Below are 21221 nucleotides of genomic sequence, written 5' to 3' on the forward strand. Positions count from 1 at the left end.
CCACCGCCAACGCCACTGCCACCACCACTGCCATTGCTACTGCCACCACCACCACCACCACCACCACCACCACCATCACTGCCACCAACACCACCGCCAACGCCACTGCCACCACCACCACCACCATCACCATCACTGCCACCACCACCACTGCCAACAACACCACCATCAACAACACCACTGCCACCACCACCACCGCCAACGCCACTGCCACCACCACCACCACCACCACCACCACCACCACTGCCACCACCACCACCACTGCCACCACCACCACCATCAACAACACCACTGCCACCACCACCACCATCAACAACACCACTGCCACCAACACCACCATCAACAACACCACTGCCACCAACACCACCACCACCACCACCATCACTGCCACCACCACCACCATCAACAACACCACTGCCACCAACACCACCGCCAACGCCACTGCCACCACCACCATGACTACCATTGCCACAATCAGTACATGACATTCTGAAAAGCAAATGCAAAGTACAATAAAAAATGGAAACCACCACTTCAACTCCAGCATCCAAAGGACAGCAACACTAAGGGAAAGTGTGGTTTGTAAGGACAGTGAGTGATGGAGCACGTGATTAAAGCAGCCTCTGGCCTCAGGTCAGAACCTGAACACATATCCCACCTCAGCTTCTGCTCCAGAACAACTGGAAAGATCATCTTGCGATTAGAGGCCCACTCATCATACTTCCAACACCTGTGGGCCTCGGGGCATTTTGCAAAACAGAGAACTTGAGCAACCTGGCATGCTGGGTTTGCCCACCTCTGACAGCAATCTCCCCTCAGCTCCATCCTCATGCTGTGCCTGCAGAATTTCAACAGCACTGGGCTTGCCCAGAAGTTCCCATTATTTAGGTGTTAGAGTTGGGGACAGGGGAAACAATCAACTGAAGCACGGGGTGTACAGTCAGGCACAAGAAAACGATCATGGCTGGGACCACCGCAGATTCCTTTTTGAGACTAACTGTGCCATTTGGGATCAGCTGCTCCCAAAGACAAAGCCATGACCTTTCATCAGTGGGACACGATGCCAGCAGATCCCACTCTGCCCATTCCACACACACGGCCACACTGCCCAGAACGAAGTCAGACCTCCAGGGTCTGTAGGGGGAGGACCCTACCAACTACCATGGATTCATGTGGTGCAGGAGATAACAAGGGAGAGAGTACTGCTGCCTACCACCCACACACAATGAAAGCACATGCGTTACACATCCTCGTTCAAGTGAGAGAGCAAAGAAGTCCTACCATCTCATCCTGCGCAGGGTCGTTGTCAAAGATCTTCATAGGCGGAGGGAGCGGGGTGTGGGATTCTTCATCTGGCTCATCTTCACCCCAACCTTTCTTGCTCTTCTAGAACAAAAGAGCAGCATTAGTCACTGTTCCATAGAGTTAAAGATGCCAATCAACTTGGCAATTTTTTTTAAAGCAACATATTAGATACCTCCTCTCTCAACCTACCCCTACATTTTTTTAGCCTCAGTGCCTTCCTCTGTAGAATAGGTATACTTCTTACCTCAAAGGACAGTAAGGACCAAATGAGGAAAACACACACACACACACACACACACACACACACACACACACACACATGCGCACGCGTCTGAGAAACATCTACCTTGTGGATTAGCCAGTGAAAGGGAAAGCTGAGTGTGGTCAGAGAGAGCTAACTTCCTGAGTTTTCAAAGGACTATTAAAACACAGTCTGAATATCACCAGGCTCCCCTTTTCACAGGAAGAAATGGCAGACAGCACAAAATTACCAAGAGCGTATGGTTACAGATCAGGAAGTACTTCTTAGTCACACTGGTGACTAGAGTAGGTTAGTTTGCCAGATAAAACAGCTATCCCATTCTACCAACCAAAACAGACCCACTACATCTTGATCACAGAATCTCAGCATTGGAAGGAACTTCCAAGGGTCATCCAGTCTGACCTCTGGGTTAACACAGGCGTCTCTCTGTTACGTGAGATCACGCAGTCTCCCAGACACTTGCAGTATGGTGGCCATTCATTTCATGGAGGCTCATTCCCTCACTAGCTGACCCCCCTGTAAAGTCCCTCTTGGAGCTGAAACCTTGCCTGTGATAATGTTCACCGTTTGTCAATCATAATTCTCCCCTTGGAGCAAGCTGGACTTGTCTGTTTCCTTTCCTATGTGGCAGTGCTCAAGACACTTGTAAAGAGCGACCATCTCCCAGCACAGTCTTCTGTTTTCCAAGTGAAATGGCCTCTGTTCTTTTATTCCCATTCTAAACAGGCCGAGCAGGTTCTGGTGGAGTCCCTGGCAGTGGCAGGGGCCTAGGTGACTACCTGGCTCCCCTTGGAGCCAAATCTAGCAAAATGGTGTCTGTGTGTGGATGTGCTAGGTGCTGCTCAGGCTCTGAACTGGTCACAGATCAAACTGGCCAGGTCTTGAGAACTCAGAGAACTCGGGTCACTTAGGCTCAAGAATACACTACTGGGGACTAGACTGTCCAGCTTGCTACAACCCGGGGAAGATGGTGCCGGGGCTGCAGGAAGGATGAGTGCCAAAGCCCTTCCGAGGGCCGTAGGTAGGTACCTCATCAGCACTGTCTCCCTGAGGCGTCGTCTCATCCCCGGGCTTGGGAGAGCCCAGGTCAAAGCTCTTGCGGCCATCGCGCACTTTCTTCTGCTTCTTGATGTTTCCGTCTGCCTTCCCGCTGTTGAGTCTGCGCACCGGACTGGTCAGCCACTTCTTAAGGGTGTTGGTGGAGCGCTTGGGGCCGGGGGAGCTGTGGATGGAGTTCAGGGAGGGCTGGCTCTGCAGGTTGGCCACTGACTCGGACTTGCCTCCATTTTCACTTGAGGAATGAGAGTATGTATCTGAGGAAAAAACAGACAGAGCGGGGTCAGGGGCAGCGAAGGCACCTGCCAGCTCGGGCATGAGGCAGCTCCGTCCTCAGGAAGCTAGGACACGAGGTAGAGCGTCAAGGCCAGCTGCGGGCCCCGGTCAAGGAAACTCCCTCTGGAGCAGCAGGACTTGCCGAGACTCGCTCAGTTTTTTCTGTGCAAGGCACCACTCCAGGTGCCGTGGAAACAGGAGAGGACAGAAGACAAAGACGCCTGCCATCATGGAAAAAGCCAAGGTCCTAAGGAGAATTACCGACGAATAGCAATGTCATGGAGCACCCATTAGTGTATTCTAAAGATATGCAAGTCATAGAGTTTATTTTCAGAGGCCCTTTATCTAGCTACACACACACACACGCATGCACACACACACACACACACACACACGGAGAGAAAGAGAGAGAAGCAGAGAGTGAAAGAGCAAGACAGAGCACATGAGGTAAAGGTAATTCACACAGCAGGATGTGATTAATTGTATGGACTCTGGACGACAAGGCAGCAGAATTCAGAGGCGGGTCAGATCAGTGCTGGAGGGGCTGGTCTGCCAAGGTTTGGAGGAAGAGATGTGTGTGACCAGAAGAGAAGGGATAAGGAATTCCGAAAGGGGAGAGGGTGGGGACAAAAGCACACAGGCAGGAAAATGGAAAAATGGAGTTACCACAGCCCATACGTAGATCTTTTGAATGAAATAAAGATTAATGAAGAAGGAGAAACTGGATAGAAAGATTACTAAGAACATTTAATAATGACCTAGGAGTATGAAGTTTATTGTAAGACTTCACTGTAATGACAGGATAAAAAGGAGTGTTTTTTTTTTTGTTTGTTTGTTAGTTAATTAACCTGGTAACTATATATGGCATAGCCCTGGGAAGGGGGTTAGAATCCAGAGGCCACACCAGGCTGTGCACAGGGACTGCAATGGAATGAATGGGAGGCACTTCAAAGCAAGAAGTGATGCCATTCCTATCTGGACGACAACTGAAGGTGAGTTGTCGCTCTGTAGGCTGTTTCTTTCTCATTCCCAAAGTGGTCTTGGGAGGATACCTGCTTTACCTTGAACCCTGATGCCCCCATCACTCCAGGGCCAGGGTGCATACTGATATCTAAACCAAACTCATGACCCTGTATTTAAACAGATTACTGGAGTGGCTCCTAGTTATCTCAAAGACGGAATTCCCTTTCCCTCTAATGCCTTCATCCTGGACCTAGACTAGAGGTCTAATCTAGCCTTGGAGCCCTCAGGCGAGACCCAGAAGAAACAAAATCCCCAGAGAAGGTGAGTGAGTGCTTTTGACCATGGAGAGCTGGCTCAATGTCTACAACCACCTGATCTCGGGGGCACCGAGCGTGGCCCTGCAGGACTTTCTCAGCTATTACTAGAGTTTTGTACGTTTAGAAAATAATAGCATAACAGTTGCATCAGGAAGCACATAGAAAATTGAGTTTCTTTCTTAGATATTGCTAGGGTTTTATACATAGTTTAGAAAATAGCAGAATAGTTGCATCAAGCAGCACACAGAAAATTGAGTTCCTAAAGTCCTTTGGTATGGAGGATAACTTACAGGGTCTCTCTGCTGAGGGAACATTTGGGGCTCGACTGACTTGGTCGGCATCGCTTTAAGGACAAAGTTGTAATCTTATCTCAGGGAATTCCTTGCTGGCTGTGGTCTCCAGTTATGTTGACATTACTTCTGAAGCGTTGGTATGGGTCTAACTCCTGTTCTCAGAAGCCTGGTGATAAACATCTCCCCAGCCCGGCAGAGGGACCAGCGCCTTTCTGTTTATCTTCTGCTGATAAGCTGCAGGAGGTTCATTCGCCAGGCCCCTGTGATACCACAGGGCTCCATTAAACCCAAGCCCTTGAAACCTAGATTTATCAGCACATACTCAGTCAGCAGAACTGGATGCCCAGCTGCATCAGCCCATCAGCTGTGCCTTTTGTCACTAAGCAAGGCAGATGACTGTCCACGTTTTCTGCTCCACAGCAAATGGCAACCCGGCTCTGAGAGGCACTAAAGCTAAACCTGACTGACCATTCTTTCTCCCCATTGTCATCTGGTTCTGCTTTGGAGAGTCCTGGTAAAATTGATGGCAAGAGTATACATTACAAAACACACATTAAAAACCAAGAGTATTCTCAATTTTGTTTTTCCTGTGTAAACAATTAGTGTAATTCAACCACAGTCCACAGAGAAGAGAATTCAAGAGTTGGAAGCAATGTATGATTCATCATCTAGTTAGAACTGATACAGAACCATTTCTAAATCACTTTATCTTGTTTTTATTTTTCAATTCTGAGGTATAATTGATTTATATTTCTTTTATATTTATAATGGTTTCAGTTTTTTTTTAAAAAAAATTTCCTCTCTTGATTTCAGAGAGGAAAGGAAGAGGGAGAGACAGAAACATCAATGATGAGAGAGAATCATTGATCGGCTGCCTCCTGCACGCCCCCACTGGGGAACGAGCCCGCAACCCGGGCATGTGCCCTTGAGAACCAAACCCGTCACCCTTCAGTCCACAGGCCGATGCTCTAGCCACTGAGCCAAACCAGCTAGGGCATTGTTTTAGTTTTGAGACTAATACAATGTAACATTGTAACATTGTATTAGTCCAAGGTGCACAGCATGATTTGATATATACTAGTGTGTGTATACACACACACACACACACACACACACACACACACACTAGTATATATATGGAATGATTACCACACTAAGTTTAGTTAGCATCCATCATCTCACATAGTTACAAGTTTTTTTTCTTATGATGAGAACATTTACTAAATCACTGCAAATGCATGGTTATAAAGAAATGCAGCATCATTTCATTTATTACTACTTCAAAGGCCAATTGGCATGTTATGCTCCTCTCATCGTTGGAAGATGGCTGCAATGAATTGTTTGAGGATTTATTCTAGTACCTTCCCAGGCACAACAGTGATGGCACTGATTTGTAACATCTTCAATGATAATATTGTTAATCTCATAAAATCCTTCCAAGCTGAGGTAGGCGCTATTTTTTTCTTGTCTTAAAAATAGAAAAACAGAATATTTTAGGAAACCAAGGCTCATAGTTAGTAAGCGGCCATGAGGCAAGATTTAAATCCAGATCTGATTCCACTGCACAAATATCGAATCTTATTCCTACATCTGTGTTCACTCCAGGTACTCCCTTAGTTTATATAATTATTGTCAAAAGGAGCATGAAGTCACCAGTCCTTGTAATATTTCAAATACACATTTATATATCATTTCTATAAGTTATAAAATTTCAATACTGAAAGCAGTCTCAGTAGCACGAATCTTTCAGAGCAAACAATGAAGGTTTTGACATGGGAACCCACTGTCACAACTGAGTTGTCACAAAGCTAGGATCAGAATCCAGGCATCTCTGACTGCTCCTGGGCTCTGAAAGGATGCTTCCTCGTCAGCCCTGAGCTATAAAACTGCCCACTAGACTGATACCTGGTTTTAAGTCACTGGGAAGAAAATGGGTCCCTCGACACTGCTCGTAATAAAGGCCCCCAGATGTTCTGGTATGTACCATTTGCTTTCTAAATTAGAAAAAAAAATCATACTTTAAGGCTAATTGTACTATGAAATATTTTTAAATACAGAAAAATTTAACACCCATGTAGATATGATAAATGTAAATATTTTTGCTACATTGGCTTCAGTTTCTCAAAAATGAAATAAAACATCATATAGTTGAAGCCTTTTTATTACTTTTGCTTATTTGCAATCCTACTACCCACTTTCCCTTCCCAGAGTTTAATTCTTTTCTGAAGCATCTTTCCCATCCATGTTGTTAGCATTTATTGTGTATGTGAATATATTGTTATTTTGTGTTTTATGTTTTATGTAATTATCAGAATGTAGGTATCATTTTGTAACTTGCTCTTTTATTCAAAATTTGATTTATCTGTGTTCATATATGTACATCTAGTTTATTTTAAGCATTGAATACTCTTTCTTAGGACATATTGTGATGTTTCTAATACATTTTCATAACAGTAGACATTTAGGTTGTTACACAAGCATGTATGTGTATGTGTGTGTACACACAGGTGTATAGTGATTTTAAGCACTCCTGTATAGGTCTCTTTGCTTATGTCTGAGAATACCTCTAGGACAAAGCTTCCCAAACTATCTGTGCTAAGAGACCCAGTTTTCTTATATCTAGTCTGTTTTGTGCCACCCTATATAATAAAAGGCTAATATACAAATTGACTAAACGGCAGAACAACTGGTTGCTGTGATGTGCACTGATGTCCAGGGAGCAGACGCTCAATGCAGGAGCTGCTCCCTGGTGGTCAGTGCATTCCCACAGGGGGAGCGCTGCTTAGCCAGAAGCCAGGCTCATGGCTGGCAAGTGCAGCTGTAGTGGTGAGAGCCTCTCCTGCCTCCGTGGCAGCGCTAAGGATGTCCCCGTGGGGAGTGGGCCTAAGACATCAGTTGGGCATCCCCTGAGGGCTCCCGGACTGTGAGAGGGCACAAGCCAGGCTGAAGGACCCCCCCTCCCCAGTGCACAAATTTCATGCACTGGGCTTCTAGTATTTTTATAACATACAAAATCAATTTCTTGGAAGTCAGAAATGCCAAATTATTATAAAAGCTTCTAAATACTCTCATTTCCTTTACTTATTTATCTCACTGTGCATTGGAAGCAAAGAGCTCACAAACCTTCACCATCTGCAGATCACACATTGAGTAGCACCACTCTCAACCCTACAGCATTTAAAGCATATATATCCAGGTGGAGCCTGGGTTTAGGGAATGCACATCACCAACTTCACTAGGTATCATCACATTGCTCTCCCAGTTACTCCATCAACTATGTGTAAAAGTTCTCGTCTTCCTGCCTTCTCCTCAATGTTTAATTATATGTACCCTAGCACATAATTTTCCTCTGGAAAAATTAAATGTGTTCTCCCTAACCCAAAACACATACTTCAAGGAAGTAAACTAGGATGAATGAAGAATACTCCAAGAAGCAATGAAAAGGTAAAAACCAGTGCCTCTTGATCAATAGGAAATGCATCCTATAGTTGGTGTCTCAGCCACAACTGGAGAAATAGGAAACTTGGCAGGATAACCCATGAGGTTGAGGGCCCAGCTTCATAGACTGAGTGGCATACGCTTAAGTGCATGGCCATGGGACTATAACGATACTAATGAAATAAAGGAAATGTAAGTGAGTCAACAAACTCTCATCCATTGGCAGACTCGCATACTTTCATCCCTACTTTCTTCAATTCCCAAGCTACCTCTCAAAACCACCCAATTTCTTCTTTGTACTTGAGGGAGAAAGACATGCTATATGGTCACAGAAGATATTCCATAGTTTAACCAATAGCTAGAGAATTCTTGACACCAACACTCATCTTTTAGTGATAGTTCTGAAGGTGACTTTGAGAAGCGCTGCTGGTCTGATGACTTTCCTGCCCTGTGCATCTAATCCAAGAACAATCTACTGGTGCCTACTCAGTGGATGGCAACACAGAGATGACCTGGGCTCTGAACCTGCTCTGCCACTAACTAGAGAGGTGGCAAAGGACACACACTCCAGCCTCGGTCTCTTCACTGACAGAATGGACAGATTAGACAGGGTGCCTTCAGAGCCCAGCCCTCCCACTGACGAGATGTGTGACTCTGAGCCAGTTACTGCACCTCTCTGTATTTTGGTTTCCTCATCTTCCTGATCTTTTGTTTTGCTTTAGCTCCAATGATACAGGAGTAATTGTAAACTCATCCTCATTGCTTTCCATGGCTTGAACTGTATAAGGCAAATGCATTTCAATACATCTGTCTACAGAGATTCCAAACATTGCTGGGTTTTTTTGGCTTTTTAGAAATAATTTACTTATGTAAAAATTATCCAAGTATTGGTACTTTTCTTTTTTCACACTGGAAATGGCACAGAGAAGGGCATATCATGGGAAGGTGGAGGGGACAAATTCTCTGGGCAATAAATACATAAATTCAATGGTCTGTATGCAGAAACAGCCAAAACCTACAGCAAGTATGAGTACATCCTTCCTGGCTTAAGTTGATGGCTCTGGCAGCCCTCAGTGGGAAACTCGTGAAAGCCAATTTCCTGGTTGCACATTCGGCTGAGGCCCCAAGGCTACAGACCACCACACCCTGGCATGGCCGGCTTCCCAGCAAACCATTTGGTTATCGACTTGGTACCAGAGGATATAGAAAGCTGGTGTGGGGACAGCAACTGGAAAGGGGGAAGGGGGAGAATCAGCCTGGGCCAGAAACACTGTTCTTAACACTCGGAAACTACTGTCCTAGCAATTGCTCCTGCCACAACTTTAGACAAAATTTGGCAAACACGTCCTGGCTCAGAATATTCCCTTTCCCCTCTCGTTGCCACACTCAAGTCCCAAATGCAGGTGCAAGCCCCTGCCTCGTGTTCATTATGCCACAGCTGCTATATAGCACTTAGTTCAGGAATCTCTTCTCCAGCAAGTCCTCTGCCAACCCATCATGCTCCACCTCACCACTTTACTCAGGCTTCATGTGTTTTTTATCATTTGTTTTTATATCTAAATCTTTAGGTATTTGGGACATCCTTGTCTGACTGCCCCTGCTAAACAAAGAGTAAAAAATGAAGGACCACTCTGAGCCTTAAAAGCACATTGTACTGGATAATATCTTAGTTCACGTCTACTTATTGGTCCCCTTCTTTTCCGTAAACTGCTGTTTCTATCCTGGCGGAATATGCACAGGGAGCGGAGCCACAGGGGTGATTTCAAACCAGCGGCGTCTGCGCCAGACAGAAGCCTTTTCATACCAGGGGCTTCTCCCACAGACAAAACACTCTCCACAGGGTGGGAAGGCAGCACCTCTGGCTTCAACCTAGATGAAGCCTTTGTAATCCTGTTCTAATTCGGTCCGGATCTCCCTCAACTGCTGCAGTGCCTCCCGCTCCTCTCCTTGCCTGACTCCTATCAGGAGGCCATTGGATGAGGAGGGTAAGATGGTAATGTTTCCAAATGCTTGTTCTTAGGTCTCCTTAGCCTCAGTTTCCCCTGTGTACTCTCTTCCCTGAGTCAGAGACAGAGGAAGGAGAGCCTCAAAGGACACCAAGCCCTCAACCCCAGGTAAGCATATCCTGAACAAGCAAGGCCATTGCCGTAACGTGTTGCCACGATGACTTCCTTGATTCACCACCTCTGTAGTTGTCTTTGGAAGTCAAGGTTAAAATACTGACTCTCTCTCTATTTCGCCACCACTTGCTCTATATTCCAGGGGTGATTCTAAAGCTTCATATATCAGATCAAGCAAAGTCAGTGAGCGTGGCTCTGCTGCCCTTCCAGGAGCAGACATTCTAGGTACCATTTCCATCTATAAACCCATTTCACTCTCCCAGCCCAGCCCACAGCCTGTGGAGAGGGAATACACATTCCTCCCACCTGTGGAGTAGGGAACTCTCCTAAGAGGCTTTGGGACTGTTCAAAACCAAAATAACATGGTAAAGCTGCACTAATTCAGATGGGAAAATGGACCACCCCTATTAGTATAAAACCTAAATACAGACTTGGGTTGAAGACATGGTTCCCACTTGTGACAGAGGAACAAGAATCATGGGACAGGCAGGAGCCGAGGTCACCTGGGCTCTGCTTTCATCTACAAAGAGATCAGGAGCACAAGGAGCTCATCTGATCATGACACAGCACCTGCCAAGTTCTGAGGCTGCAGGAGGCATCTTCCTCGAGCTTCACCTCTTCAAAAGCAGCCCTTGCAGGCTCCATCCTACCTGGCAGTTAAGCCAAGTTTCCCTGGTAAAACAGGGCCACTCCTGAGTCCCAGATGTATTCACACCTGAGTTCTCTCCTAGGCCTTCAAATAAGCCCTCAGGTAGCCCTGGCCGGTTTGCTCAGTAGACAGAGCATGGATGGGTCTGTGGACTGGAAGGTCCCAGGTTTGATTCCAGTCAAGGGCACATGCCCAGGTTGTGGGCTCGATCCCTGGTGGGGCGCGTGTAGGAGGCAGCCGATCAATGATTCTCTCATCATTGATTTTTCTATCTCTCCCTCTCCCTTCCTCTCTGATTAAAAAATAAAAAATAAAAAAAATTTTTAAAAAGCCCTCAGGAAAATTAAATGACCTCCCTAAAAACAGTTTACCCTACTAACTTACACAGCAACGTAATATATATTGATTTTATAGAGGAAGGGAGAGGGAGAGAGAGGTAGAAACATCAATGATGAGAGAGAATCACTGATCGGCTGCCTCCTGCATGCCACACACTGGGGATCGAGCTCGCAACCCGGGCATGTGCCCTGACCGGGAATTGAACTATGACCTCCTGGTTCATAGGTCGCCGCTCAACCACTGAGCCACTCTGGCTGGGCCACAGTAATGTTTTCTGCTTTTCCTTCTAAATTGTGTGAATGTAAAAAGTTCAACCCTAGTAATAGTCACCGAGCCTCAAAACAACATTATACAAATTACCATATAGAACGGAAGATTCTCCCAAAGAACGATGGAGACGACCTATCAGCTCTTCTCTCCTACAAGCAGATGCTTCATTCACAAAGATTTCTGCACTAACATTTTCTTTCCATTCCCACTGTCACTGCCCTAATCAGACCTTTCAAGTCCATTTGCTTTAACCATGTAACAACTTCTAAACTGGTGTCTCTGCATCTTTTACTTTCTCTTTATCCATTCGACCTATCTCTGCTACCAGCACAATGGCATTGCTTTGTGCAAGTCACTGTTCCAAACTGGATCAGGAAAGTCTAACATGTCAGCCTGCCATTGACACTCCGTGGTCAGGTCTAAGATCACCTTTCCTGCTCTGTGAGTTTCTATTCTTTGATAGTCCAGGGTTCTCAAACTGTGGTCCCCAGCTGGGCACTGCCAGCACTGTCTGGGAACTGGTAGAAGTGCACATTCGTGGGTTCCACTCCAGAGCTACTGGGTGAGAAACCACGGGGGTGGCTCAGCACTCTGTGTTTTAATAAGCCCTCCACGTGATCTCAGAGTATGCTCACGTTTGAAACAAGTATTCTATTTGAACCCTCCTCACTAGCCTAATTGTTCAGCTCATGGCACCACCCTTGCTGCATTCCTCATTGCTCACACCACCCTGCGGTCTCCCTGCTTGTCTAAAGCCTACTAGGACTTCTGAGATGACTAAGCGCAGCACGTTCTCCTATTTCTCTGAGCACCTCTTGTGCCATTTATCTGGCACCAGTAATGCTTGTGTGCGTAGCCTTCCTCTCAGTAAAGTCCTTGAGGACAGACAGGTCCTCCATCCTTGTCCCCAGTACAAACTCCTTGGTCACAAAGGAGCTCACTAAATGGCTGTGGTGGACAGCTAAGCACAAAGAAAATCATTGGAGTTGGACTATTTTTAGGTCCAGAGACAACTAAAAAAAAGTCAACGTTGGTGAGGAACTCATCTCTGAAACTCAGCAATGTGACTGTCAATATAGACTTGTGCTTCCTGTTCCTAAGACAGTCTAAGTCAGCGGTCGCCAACCGGTGCTCCTCGGACCACTGGTGGTCCATGAGGTCCAAAAGGTTGGCGACCACTGGTCTACGTGTTGCCCAGTCAATTAAGATGCATTAAACAAAGTTACCTGTTTCCTTACTTCAGGACTTTTAAGAAACTTTAGTATGCAAATTAACATACTCATGTAGGTGATGAATCTCCAAGAACAGGTAGCATTTATTGAATTCTATCAATATGTTGTAGAAGGCAGTGTGGACGGCATTGATCTTGGCTATCATTCCACCTCTGTCTGGATACAAAAGGTGAATTGGATTTCCGAGGATGGTACCCCGACATCAGGGAATGCCAGTCAAACTCAACACCTCCTATGAACGCCACCGTGGGAGGAGATAAGTTACAGTCAGTCCAGCTATTTTCGGCTGGTGCACGATCACCTCAGAGTCTACCCAGAAGCCAGTGGGAAGCCTGACCTGGATTTCACTTACAATGTGCCCTTCGGTAGGAATCTTAACCAAAGGTCGCCGTGCCAGGCTTAATTACAGAGGCTGAGGGAAAGACAGAAGCAGGGTGACGCGGGAAGGGTTAAGACTGTAATTAAGCACTACTTAACTGGAAAGGTTGCAATGGAAATTCTTCTAGGGAACCCGGGGGAAGAAGAAAGAGGAGGAAACTGCATGTCTGGAGGGAGAAACAGGTGGCCAGTGGTCAGTTCTATCTGTTTTCAGGGCCCTTTTTTGGTAAACTACATTTTGTGTGTGTGTGTGTGGGGCGGCGGGGGGGGGGGGGGGGCGGCGGTGAGAAAGACAGTGTTAAGGTTTAGGGTCTCCTGGACTGAAGGTAGTCGGACACCCTGCAGTCTTCATATAGCCCTGCTTCTCCCAAGCATCTGTGCCAAGGGAATCTTCCTCCAGGTCCTGCTCCCTGGCTGGACAAAAGCAGCAAGTGAACAAGCTGAGTCTCCCGGCCAAGCGCGGTGTCATTCTCCATTTCTCCACTCCGAGTGGATCTTCATGCCACAGTGCCCCTGCGGTCCTCCTCCCCGGCCTCCTCCAACTGGAGCAGATTCACACTAAGGGCACACGTGGCCAGGAAGACCCACCGCCTGGCCTACTCAGGGATAAGATTCACAAGTGAGATCCCGTTGGCATCATTTTGTTAAAACTTTTCATTTGGACATAATTTCAGATTAGAAGAAAACTGCAAGATTAGTGCAAAGAATTCCTAAATGCCTTTTACTCCGATCTCGCCAATGTCTAGTACATTTTACCACCTGGTTTTTTCTTTTCTCTCTCTCACTCACTTGCTCTCATTCTTTCTGAACTGTCTGAGAATAAGTCACAGAGAAGATTCCTCCTTATCCCCAAATCTTTCAGTGTAAGAGTTTCCTAAAAACAAGGGTGTTCTCGTATGTAACCTCAGTACAATTAGCAAAATCAGAAACTTAACAGTGATATTGTACTTTATTCAAATGTTACCAACTGTTCAAATAATGTTCTTTATAGAAAAAGGTTGTGTCTTTCATGACTTGGACATATTTTTGAGTACAGCGTAATTATTTGGTAGACTATCCCTCAATTTGGATTTGCTGAATGTTTCCTTATGATTAGATCTAGAGTGTGCATTTTTTTGCAGGAATACCCCTGAAAATAATGTACCATGCGAGGAGACACATAATATAGATGTAATCCAATTCTAATGATGTTAGCTTTGACCCCCCTGGTTAAGGTGATGTCTGTCACTGGCATAATTTTCTAACTCATTAAGTTAAATTGCATATATACTTAGTCTTGATCAACTGTACCAATCAACTGTAAATGATGTTTAAACATAATTCTTGTATAAAAGGCCCAATTCCATCCATGAATCCATTTCCTGATCACATATATGAGAGAATAATTTCCCACTCCATTGAAAATAGATCAAACAATGTGTAATAAAAATGGTGATTATGCTAAAGGCTAGAACTAGATTTTGTTAAAATTTTATAAGTTGTGCTTTACTTGACATGCCATATTTAAAGTTGATTGTAGCCTGTGGGCATACAAAATCAGTCAAGGTGAAGTTTCCACATGAAAGTCATATTCCTAAATGGGGATTTGGAAGGCTAGTCTGGGGTCAGCTTTGCATTCAACCCATGAGTCCCTTCTACAGATCTTGAAATTGACACTGAAAATGCTGTTGGAGGATTTGGGGGGAAGCAGAATATTCTGGCTGGCTCTGCCAATTACTTACAATATTTTATGAATAAATTCAGACAGTCATCATGACAAAGAACTCTGGCTGCCGTGGAGACCCGAGTGTGGCCAGCTGGAAAGACCAGCGGTAGAAGGGAAACATCACTCTAAGGCACTGTAGACGGTGAGGCATTTCTTTCTTACAAATCAGGAGGAAGAGTGTTAAAGGAGGGAGAAGTGGCAGGTGGGTGATGCGAGAATAGAGCACTGAGAACCTTGGAAGCCAGTGTTGGCCTCTAGTTTAGAAAACACTGAGTGGGGTTACTTAACTGTTGTAGCAAATAATAAGCCTTGGGCACATGAAGAACTGGGTGGAGAGGCTGGTTGAGACAACAGATATCTCTGGACCCTAGAGAGATCACTTCCTAATTATGCTCTGCATGTTATTTTCATAATTGGGACCATAAACTCCCTTTAGCAAGCATTCTCTGCCTTTGGAGCAGGTAAGACAAGCTAACACCTTGTCCTCTAGCCATGATCTGGTGCCTAAGACGACATTATTTCTACTTACTTTCAATTAGGGAAAACATCCAAAGTGCCCAGTGGGCTGCTAGGACACAGGGCTCTTATTCGCCTAGGGCAGGGGTCAAAGGTCAGATGTCTTCAGGGACCAACAAATAGGTCAGCATGAGAAAACTTTGGCTCCAGGACAATCAGGAGAGGCATAGTGCAGCGAAATGAAGAGTGTAAGGTGGCTGAAGACATTCACATTCCTACTTTTAGAAAGAACCCAATATAAAGAAAAAGGAAAATAAAAAATAAAGGAAAATAAAAAACAGGAAAGAACCCAAACACTATACTGCCAAATACAACACACCTGGGACCCAAGGCCCAAGGGCTGCTACTCTGCCGTGCCTGCCCAATGGTGACAAGGCCATCTCCTCTGCTGGAGCAATTGAAATCAGAAACACCCCACCCCTGCACAGTGACACTCCCTGTTCCCATCCCTTTTACTCTCCCTATAGCACTTAAGCCATTTAGCCTGCTGTATTAACCAGGCCTTTTTATTTCTGTATCTCATGCTTCACTATCTGGAGCCTTGCTGACTCTGGAGAATAGCCCCTCCCAGGGCTGCCTAATTCCTAGAGATAGTAAACAACTCAACTGAGATTGTGCTTTTTACATGCAACCCCTCCCCCCGCCCCCTCCAGCCTCAAGGTCAGCAATGACTGGGAAGGGATATGGCCCAGCACCATGATATCCTTGGAGATATCCTCTGCAGGAAAGATACTATTTCCACAAGAGCGCCCCCTTCCTGGAAGACTGCTTAGACCCTGCTCTTTGTGATGGCTCTTTCATTACTTAAGTGCTGGGTCCTATAGGCTTAATTATATAACATTCATATTGTAAGAGATCGTGTTATTATCCATTCATTAACAAGTGCTTACTGAGTGCAGAGCCTGTACCAGGTGCTATTCCTGATGCTGTGTTATTGCAGTGAAGAAGACAGTCCTGATATTAAGAAGCTGACATTCTAGTTGGCATGGAGAAGGAGTCAGATAATAAACTAATACACGAGTTAGAAAATTTCCAATACTGTTCAGCTGTATTTAGAGAATTAATCTGGCTCATGGGCTGGAGAGGGCCTGGGCACTTTCTATAGAGTGAGCAGCTGGAGACAGTCTTTCTGCAGACTGTCTGTGAGAACCGAACGATAAGAAGGAACCAGCTTTGTAAAGATGGGGATAAGGCCTTGTGCCAGGGGCGCGGCCTTTGCAGAAATCCTCAGGCAGAAATGAGTTTGGGATGTTCAAGGCACCGAAAGGAAGCTCCTGTGGTTGGAGCACAGTTACCAAATGAAGTTGGAAAGGTAAGCAGTGGGTAGACTTAGGTCCTTGGAGGCCATGGCAGGGAGTTGGAACTTCATCCTAAATGCAATGGGAAGTCACTGGAGTGTTTCCAAAGGGGTTGGGGTGAAGGATAGGTGATGAGATATGACTTTACCTTAGTGAACAATCTTCACTTTCTGATGGGTCCATGTTGGCCCTTAGCCAGATAACTTTCTCCTGAATTAGAATTACCTTTCTACCAAGAACCAACCTTTTCGTCTTCTAAAGGATTTGGGGAGAAACATCTTACAAAATGTGGATGAATGGGAAACATCTTACCAGATCTGGTCTCTGGACAAAATACTCCATATTCATCTAACACACATAAGGCCATCCTGTTCCTTCCTACTATGGGCTTGCGTTCCAACACCTATGCAGCACCGCCATCTCTCAACTGTACTCCTCCTGCTATGGCCCAAGGCACACTGATGCAGCTGTAGGTGGCATTATCAATGAGATATGCTCCCACCTCTGATCTTGCTTATCTCTCTGCTCAGAAAGTTCTTTCCCCAGATCCCATGGGGCTCATTTCCTCTCTGCCTTCAGTCTTTATTGAAATGCTACCTTCCCTAACTACTCTATTTAGAAAATGGAAACATCCCACCCCTCCACGCTGACACTCCCTGTTCCCTTCTTTTACTCTCCCTATAGCATTTAAGCCATTTAGCCTGTTGTATTAACCACACCTTTTTATTTTCTGTATTCTAATGCTTCTGCTATCTGGAGCCTTGCTGACTCTGGTAGAGATAGTCCCTCCCAGGGCTGGCTAATTCCTAGAGATAGCAAACAACTCAACTGAGATTGTGCCTTTTACATGCAAAACCACCAATCCAGAGCCCATATCCACAACCATCTTCTGTAGTGAGCTCTACATTTTGGACCACTATCCACCAGCCCTAATCGCCCCAGGGCCAGGTAGCAGGTAGCAGGGACAGTCCTTGTACTCTAGAGCCTGCTGAAATTATTCAAACTAGCCAACACTCAACCTGCTTGCCCTCATCCCCTCTTAAAGGCCTCAGCCTACTAAGTCCTTGTCTATTTCTTCCTGCAACCAACCTCAGTGTTTTCTGCCATGGTTTTGCGAGGTGTGCTTTCTCTCTTAGGAACTGTGTTATTTCCTGATCTGTTGACCTTATTGAACCTCAAAATTTTCTATTGATATATTACATAAAAAATGCCTATTGTAGAATTTACTTTATTATCTGTCTCTCCTACTTCTTCTACTAGAATATTAGCTCCACGAGGACAGGATATGTTTTCCTGCCTCTGTTCATTGTTGTGTTTCTAGGATCCAAAAGAGGGCCTGACACAGAGAACTAAAACATCTGTTGGAAAAGGATTTCATAGAAAATGCTCAGTAGAGATGTAAATATTCAATGAATAAAAAAAAGCCAAGGCCCCTGTTTGTGTGCGTGGATAAATACAGGATGACTTTGGACTTTGAGTTCCCAGCTCTACCTCTTCACCTTTCTGAACCTTGATTTCCTTATCTATAAAATGGGAATAACCAACCCCTGAGATAACAATGCCTATTTACAGTAATAGTGAAAGGTTATGATATGGCAATAAACAGCAATAACAACAATGACTGCTGAATGACAATGAACAGTCTTGTGTTGTAATGCAGTAATGCCCAGGGGACCTGAAGCCTGAGAGTCAGCCTGCCCTTACCTTGCACTATCTGATGAGTGAGTTCTCTCTCACTTTCCCTGCACAAGACAGCAACAAAGGGAGCTTGCACTTCCTTGGTCCAAGCACGGCCTCTTCCTCCCATCTACAACCTGCTGCTCCTGTCAGTCACAAATGCGGAAGCAGACCCCAGCAAGTGCATTCACACCTGCATGACAAGTGTGAATGGGGTGGTGACAGGACACACATAGAACTTCTACAAACGCAGGCCCAAGGCCCCAGAACTATCCTACTCACATTAGAAGAAAGGATCTATCTGGTTCATAAAATTTCTCAACCATTTCTTACTCCAAAGTTAGAAAGTACTTCATGACTTCAACAAATAAAAATACTTAGATAAACAGGATGACTTTAAAAAGTCAAACTTTCTAACGTAATACACAGTGATTATAGGTAAAATAGAAGACAATGGAATGTTTCTGTAACCATACTACCATGTGAGAATTACACCTATAACACTGTAGAGCATTTCCCTCATCTCGGAGTATGTGGAGAGGTATTTGTTGAATGGATGAACTAAAACTAGATACGCCCAGTGGGCTGGCCTATCTTCAGCTCACTGTCCCTTTGGCTAAGTCTCAGGGTTCCAGGCAGCCTGAATGCTGCTTGGGTACCTTTCGTGGCTCATTAAAAAGAGCACTGGGCCACATCAAGGATCCCAGGTGAGGATTCTTGCTTCCCTGATACCTTGCAGCATGGTTTTAGGCAAATCCCAATCTGGCTGGGTTTTAATTTACCAATCTGTCACATGGGAGAACAACTCTATCGGCTCTTTCCCCCTTTAAATCTCAGAGACATAGAAGACTATGGTTTGTATTCTAAGCTGACTTTCAGATGCTATTACTTCAGGGGAGGGCCAACATCTCAAACCCTGTCCTGTAGCCCCAATTGTCAGGCGGCCTACAGCAGAGAAGACAGCTCCCAGAAGCTGTTAGAACCCGAGCTGGGGAGGAGTAAAAACGTAATGTCTGTTGACCACCAGAAGAGAAGGCAAGAGGGGAGAGGGGCGCTGTGTGGTTTCCACATGCTTCCAGTCCTGGGCCTGACTTAGCTGCCCTCCTACCACTTCTACAGTGCGGGCTCAGTCTCCAGGTACCTGGCCCTCATTGCCCTTGAAAATCCTGCCATCTATTCTTGAGCCTCAAAGTGTGTGAATTTATAATAAACATTTAAAGTAGCATGAGGGATTATTAATTCGTGAAACTGTGAGGAAACGCTCAGACAACATGAAGTGAAAGAAGCAGGGAACAATGCTGAGAATGAAAACAGAACCAGCTGTGCTACATTTCCCTATCGGAAATGCCGACTTTGCTTATTGATTTGTAAGAACTCTTTATATATGTCGGATAGTAATCTTTCATCAACTGTGTAGGTTGTAAGTCTTTCCTCCCAGTCTATCATTTGTCTTAACTTCCTTTATAGTGTCTATTACATTTGCCTAAAAGCCATCTGGAAATTACTTGTATGTAATTGTTAATTTGGGACACATTTTAACTTATATTATTATCGGGGAAAATATTTAAAGTGGAAACTTCAAAGAACCTCTGTTTTATATCTGTCCTATAAGCTTCCCTCATTTTATAAGTAAAAATGATGGAATTTTAAGGAGACAGGACGATGAGAAAGGATCACAAAGAAGCCTGGCCATACATCTCAGAGCCTGAGTATCTGCCCAGCTCAGCATGGAGCCCGCCAGCCCTATGAGAATCAGATCTCAGTCTCTGGCTCTCGCGGCACCTCCGGTGCTCCTCTTAGTCACAGCATCACCAATGAGGGCGCCACCGAGGAGGGGACACACCAGTCTAAATATCACTACGGCCAAAGTTCAAGGACCTAGGAATGCCCCATAGGAGGACAATACAGCAATTACTCCAAAGCAGAATTTCCCCTCATGCAAAAATTTCAATAAACATGATTTCATTTCTCTCTGTGCTTTAAGTTTCAGTATATTAGATTCAATAAATATTTGATGAATGGATTCATGAATACGTTAAGTCAAATCTTTAAATCATTCGTGATGTGGGTAATCAGGAATTGGCAGGCATTGAGATGATAAAGGGGACTCAAGTTAACAAGAAGTAGATTTTCCAATAAAGTCTGGGGAGAGATGCCAGAAGCTGTAACAAGAATAACATTCTGTGTGTTTGGGGGAGGGGATCTCAGTCATGTGTAATGGAAGGGGATAGGGGTTGAGCCAACTGCTCCTCTGCTCATGGGTGTTCTCACACATCACTTGCTCTGGGTGAAGCACAGGGGCTGAAAAACACCTGTGGATACACATGCATCTTTATTTAGTACATGACACCCCAACCCTAAGGTACTGAAACACTAGAACTGGGAGCCAAACCTGACGTGGGCACCTGTGGACTATAGCTCAGAGGATGGGCCACAAGGAATCAACTGCACCCCCGCCCCCCGCCCCATCCCATCCATGATTCCTGGAGGCGGTGACTGTGGCTTTGGGTATGACAGACAGTTAACTAGGGTAGAGGTCAGCGTGGGGCCAGGACAGGGAGGGGCTGCACTTGTGACCCTGCCCCCATCCACCCCAAGAACCACTAGGGCAGATGGAGAACAAAGGGTCCTGGGATCTGCTTGAGAGTGTGGGTGGTCTGTCATTAGTTTACTTAGCTATGCTTTTGTCCATTTAGCCTTTTGTGGTAATATATTCTAGCTGTAGAAGAAAATAATATTAGGGAATTGGTTACCTAACTGTTTTATATTGTGTATCAGCCTTTCTACTCCTTTCAATAAACAAAAACAATATTTTTGAGTGTGCGCACACACACACACACACACACACACAATTTTAAAAAAAGTTGAAAAAAGAGAATTAAAAAAAATGTCACCCAGAATCCTTCAATTCAGTGTGATTCGGTGAACTTCCTTCCAGTCTTTTATAAATTAATAAATTGTTCTCTTTCACACATACACTTAACTTTTGGGATATAATTTAAAAATTCTTTTGTGATAAAATACATAAAAAATAAAATTTATCAAATTAATCACTCTTAACATTCACATTTTATGTGCTACTCTTTACTGAGAACTTACAATGCGACAGGTGCGCTGAGCATTTCCC

The 21221-nt window shown here is 45.0% G+C and overlaps 1 protein-coding gene across 10 annotated transcripts in view; it reads right to left on the reverse strand.

The window, feature by feature from the left end:
• The window catches only part of KALRN (kalirin RhoGEF kinase), a 573479-nt gene that overhangs the window by 77547 nt on the left and 474711 nt on the right, over window positions 1-21221 (reverse strand). For 7 of the 10 annotated variants that reach the window (XM_081085419.1, XM_081085418.1, XM_081085412.1 and 4 more), the window contains 2 exons: window positions 2597-2880; window positions 1282-1386 (listed from right to left, as the gene is read on the reverse strand). In XM_081085419.1, coding sequence (XP_080941545.1) covers window positions 1282-1386; window positions 2597-2880 — 389 coding nt within the window. The remainder of the gene's footprint in view (window positions 1-1281; window positions 1387-2596; window positions 2881-21221) is intronic. The other 3 variants (XM_081085417.1, XM_081085415.1, XM_081085413.1) reach the window with 1 other exon arrangement.

The sequence above is a fragment of the Myotis nattereri genome (assembly GCF_964212035.1).
Source record: "Myotis nattereri genome assembly, chromosome: 3".
Taxonomy (NCBI): Eukaryota; Metazoa; Chordata; class Mammalia; order Chiroptera; family Vespertilionidae; genus Myotis; species Myotis nattereri.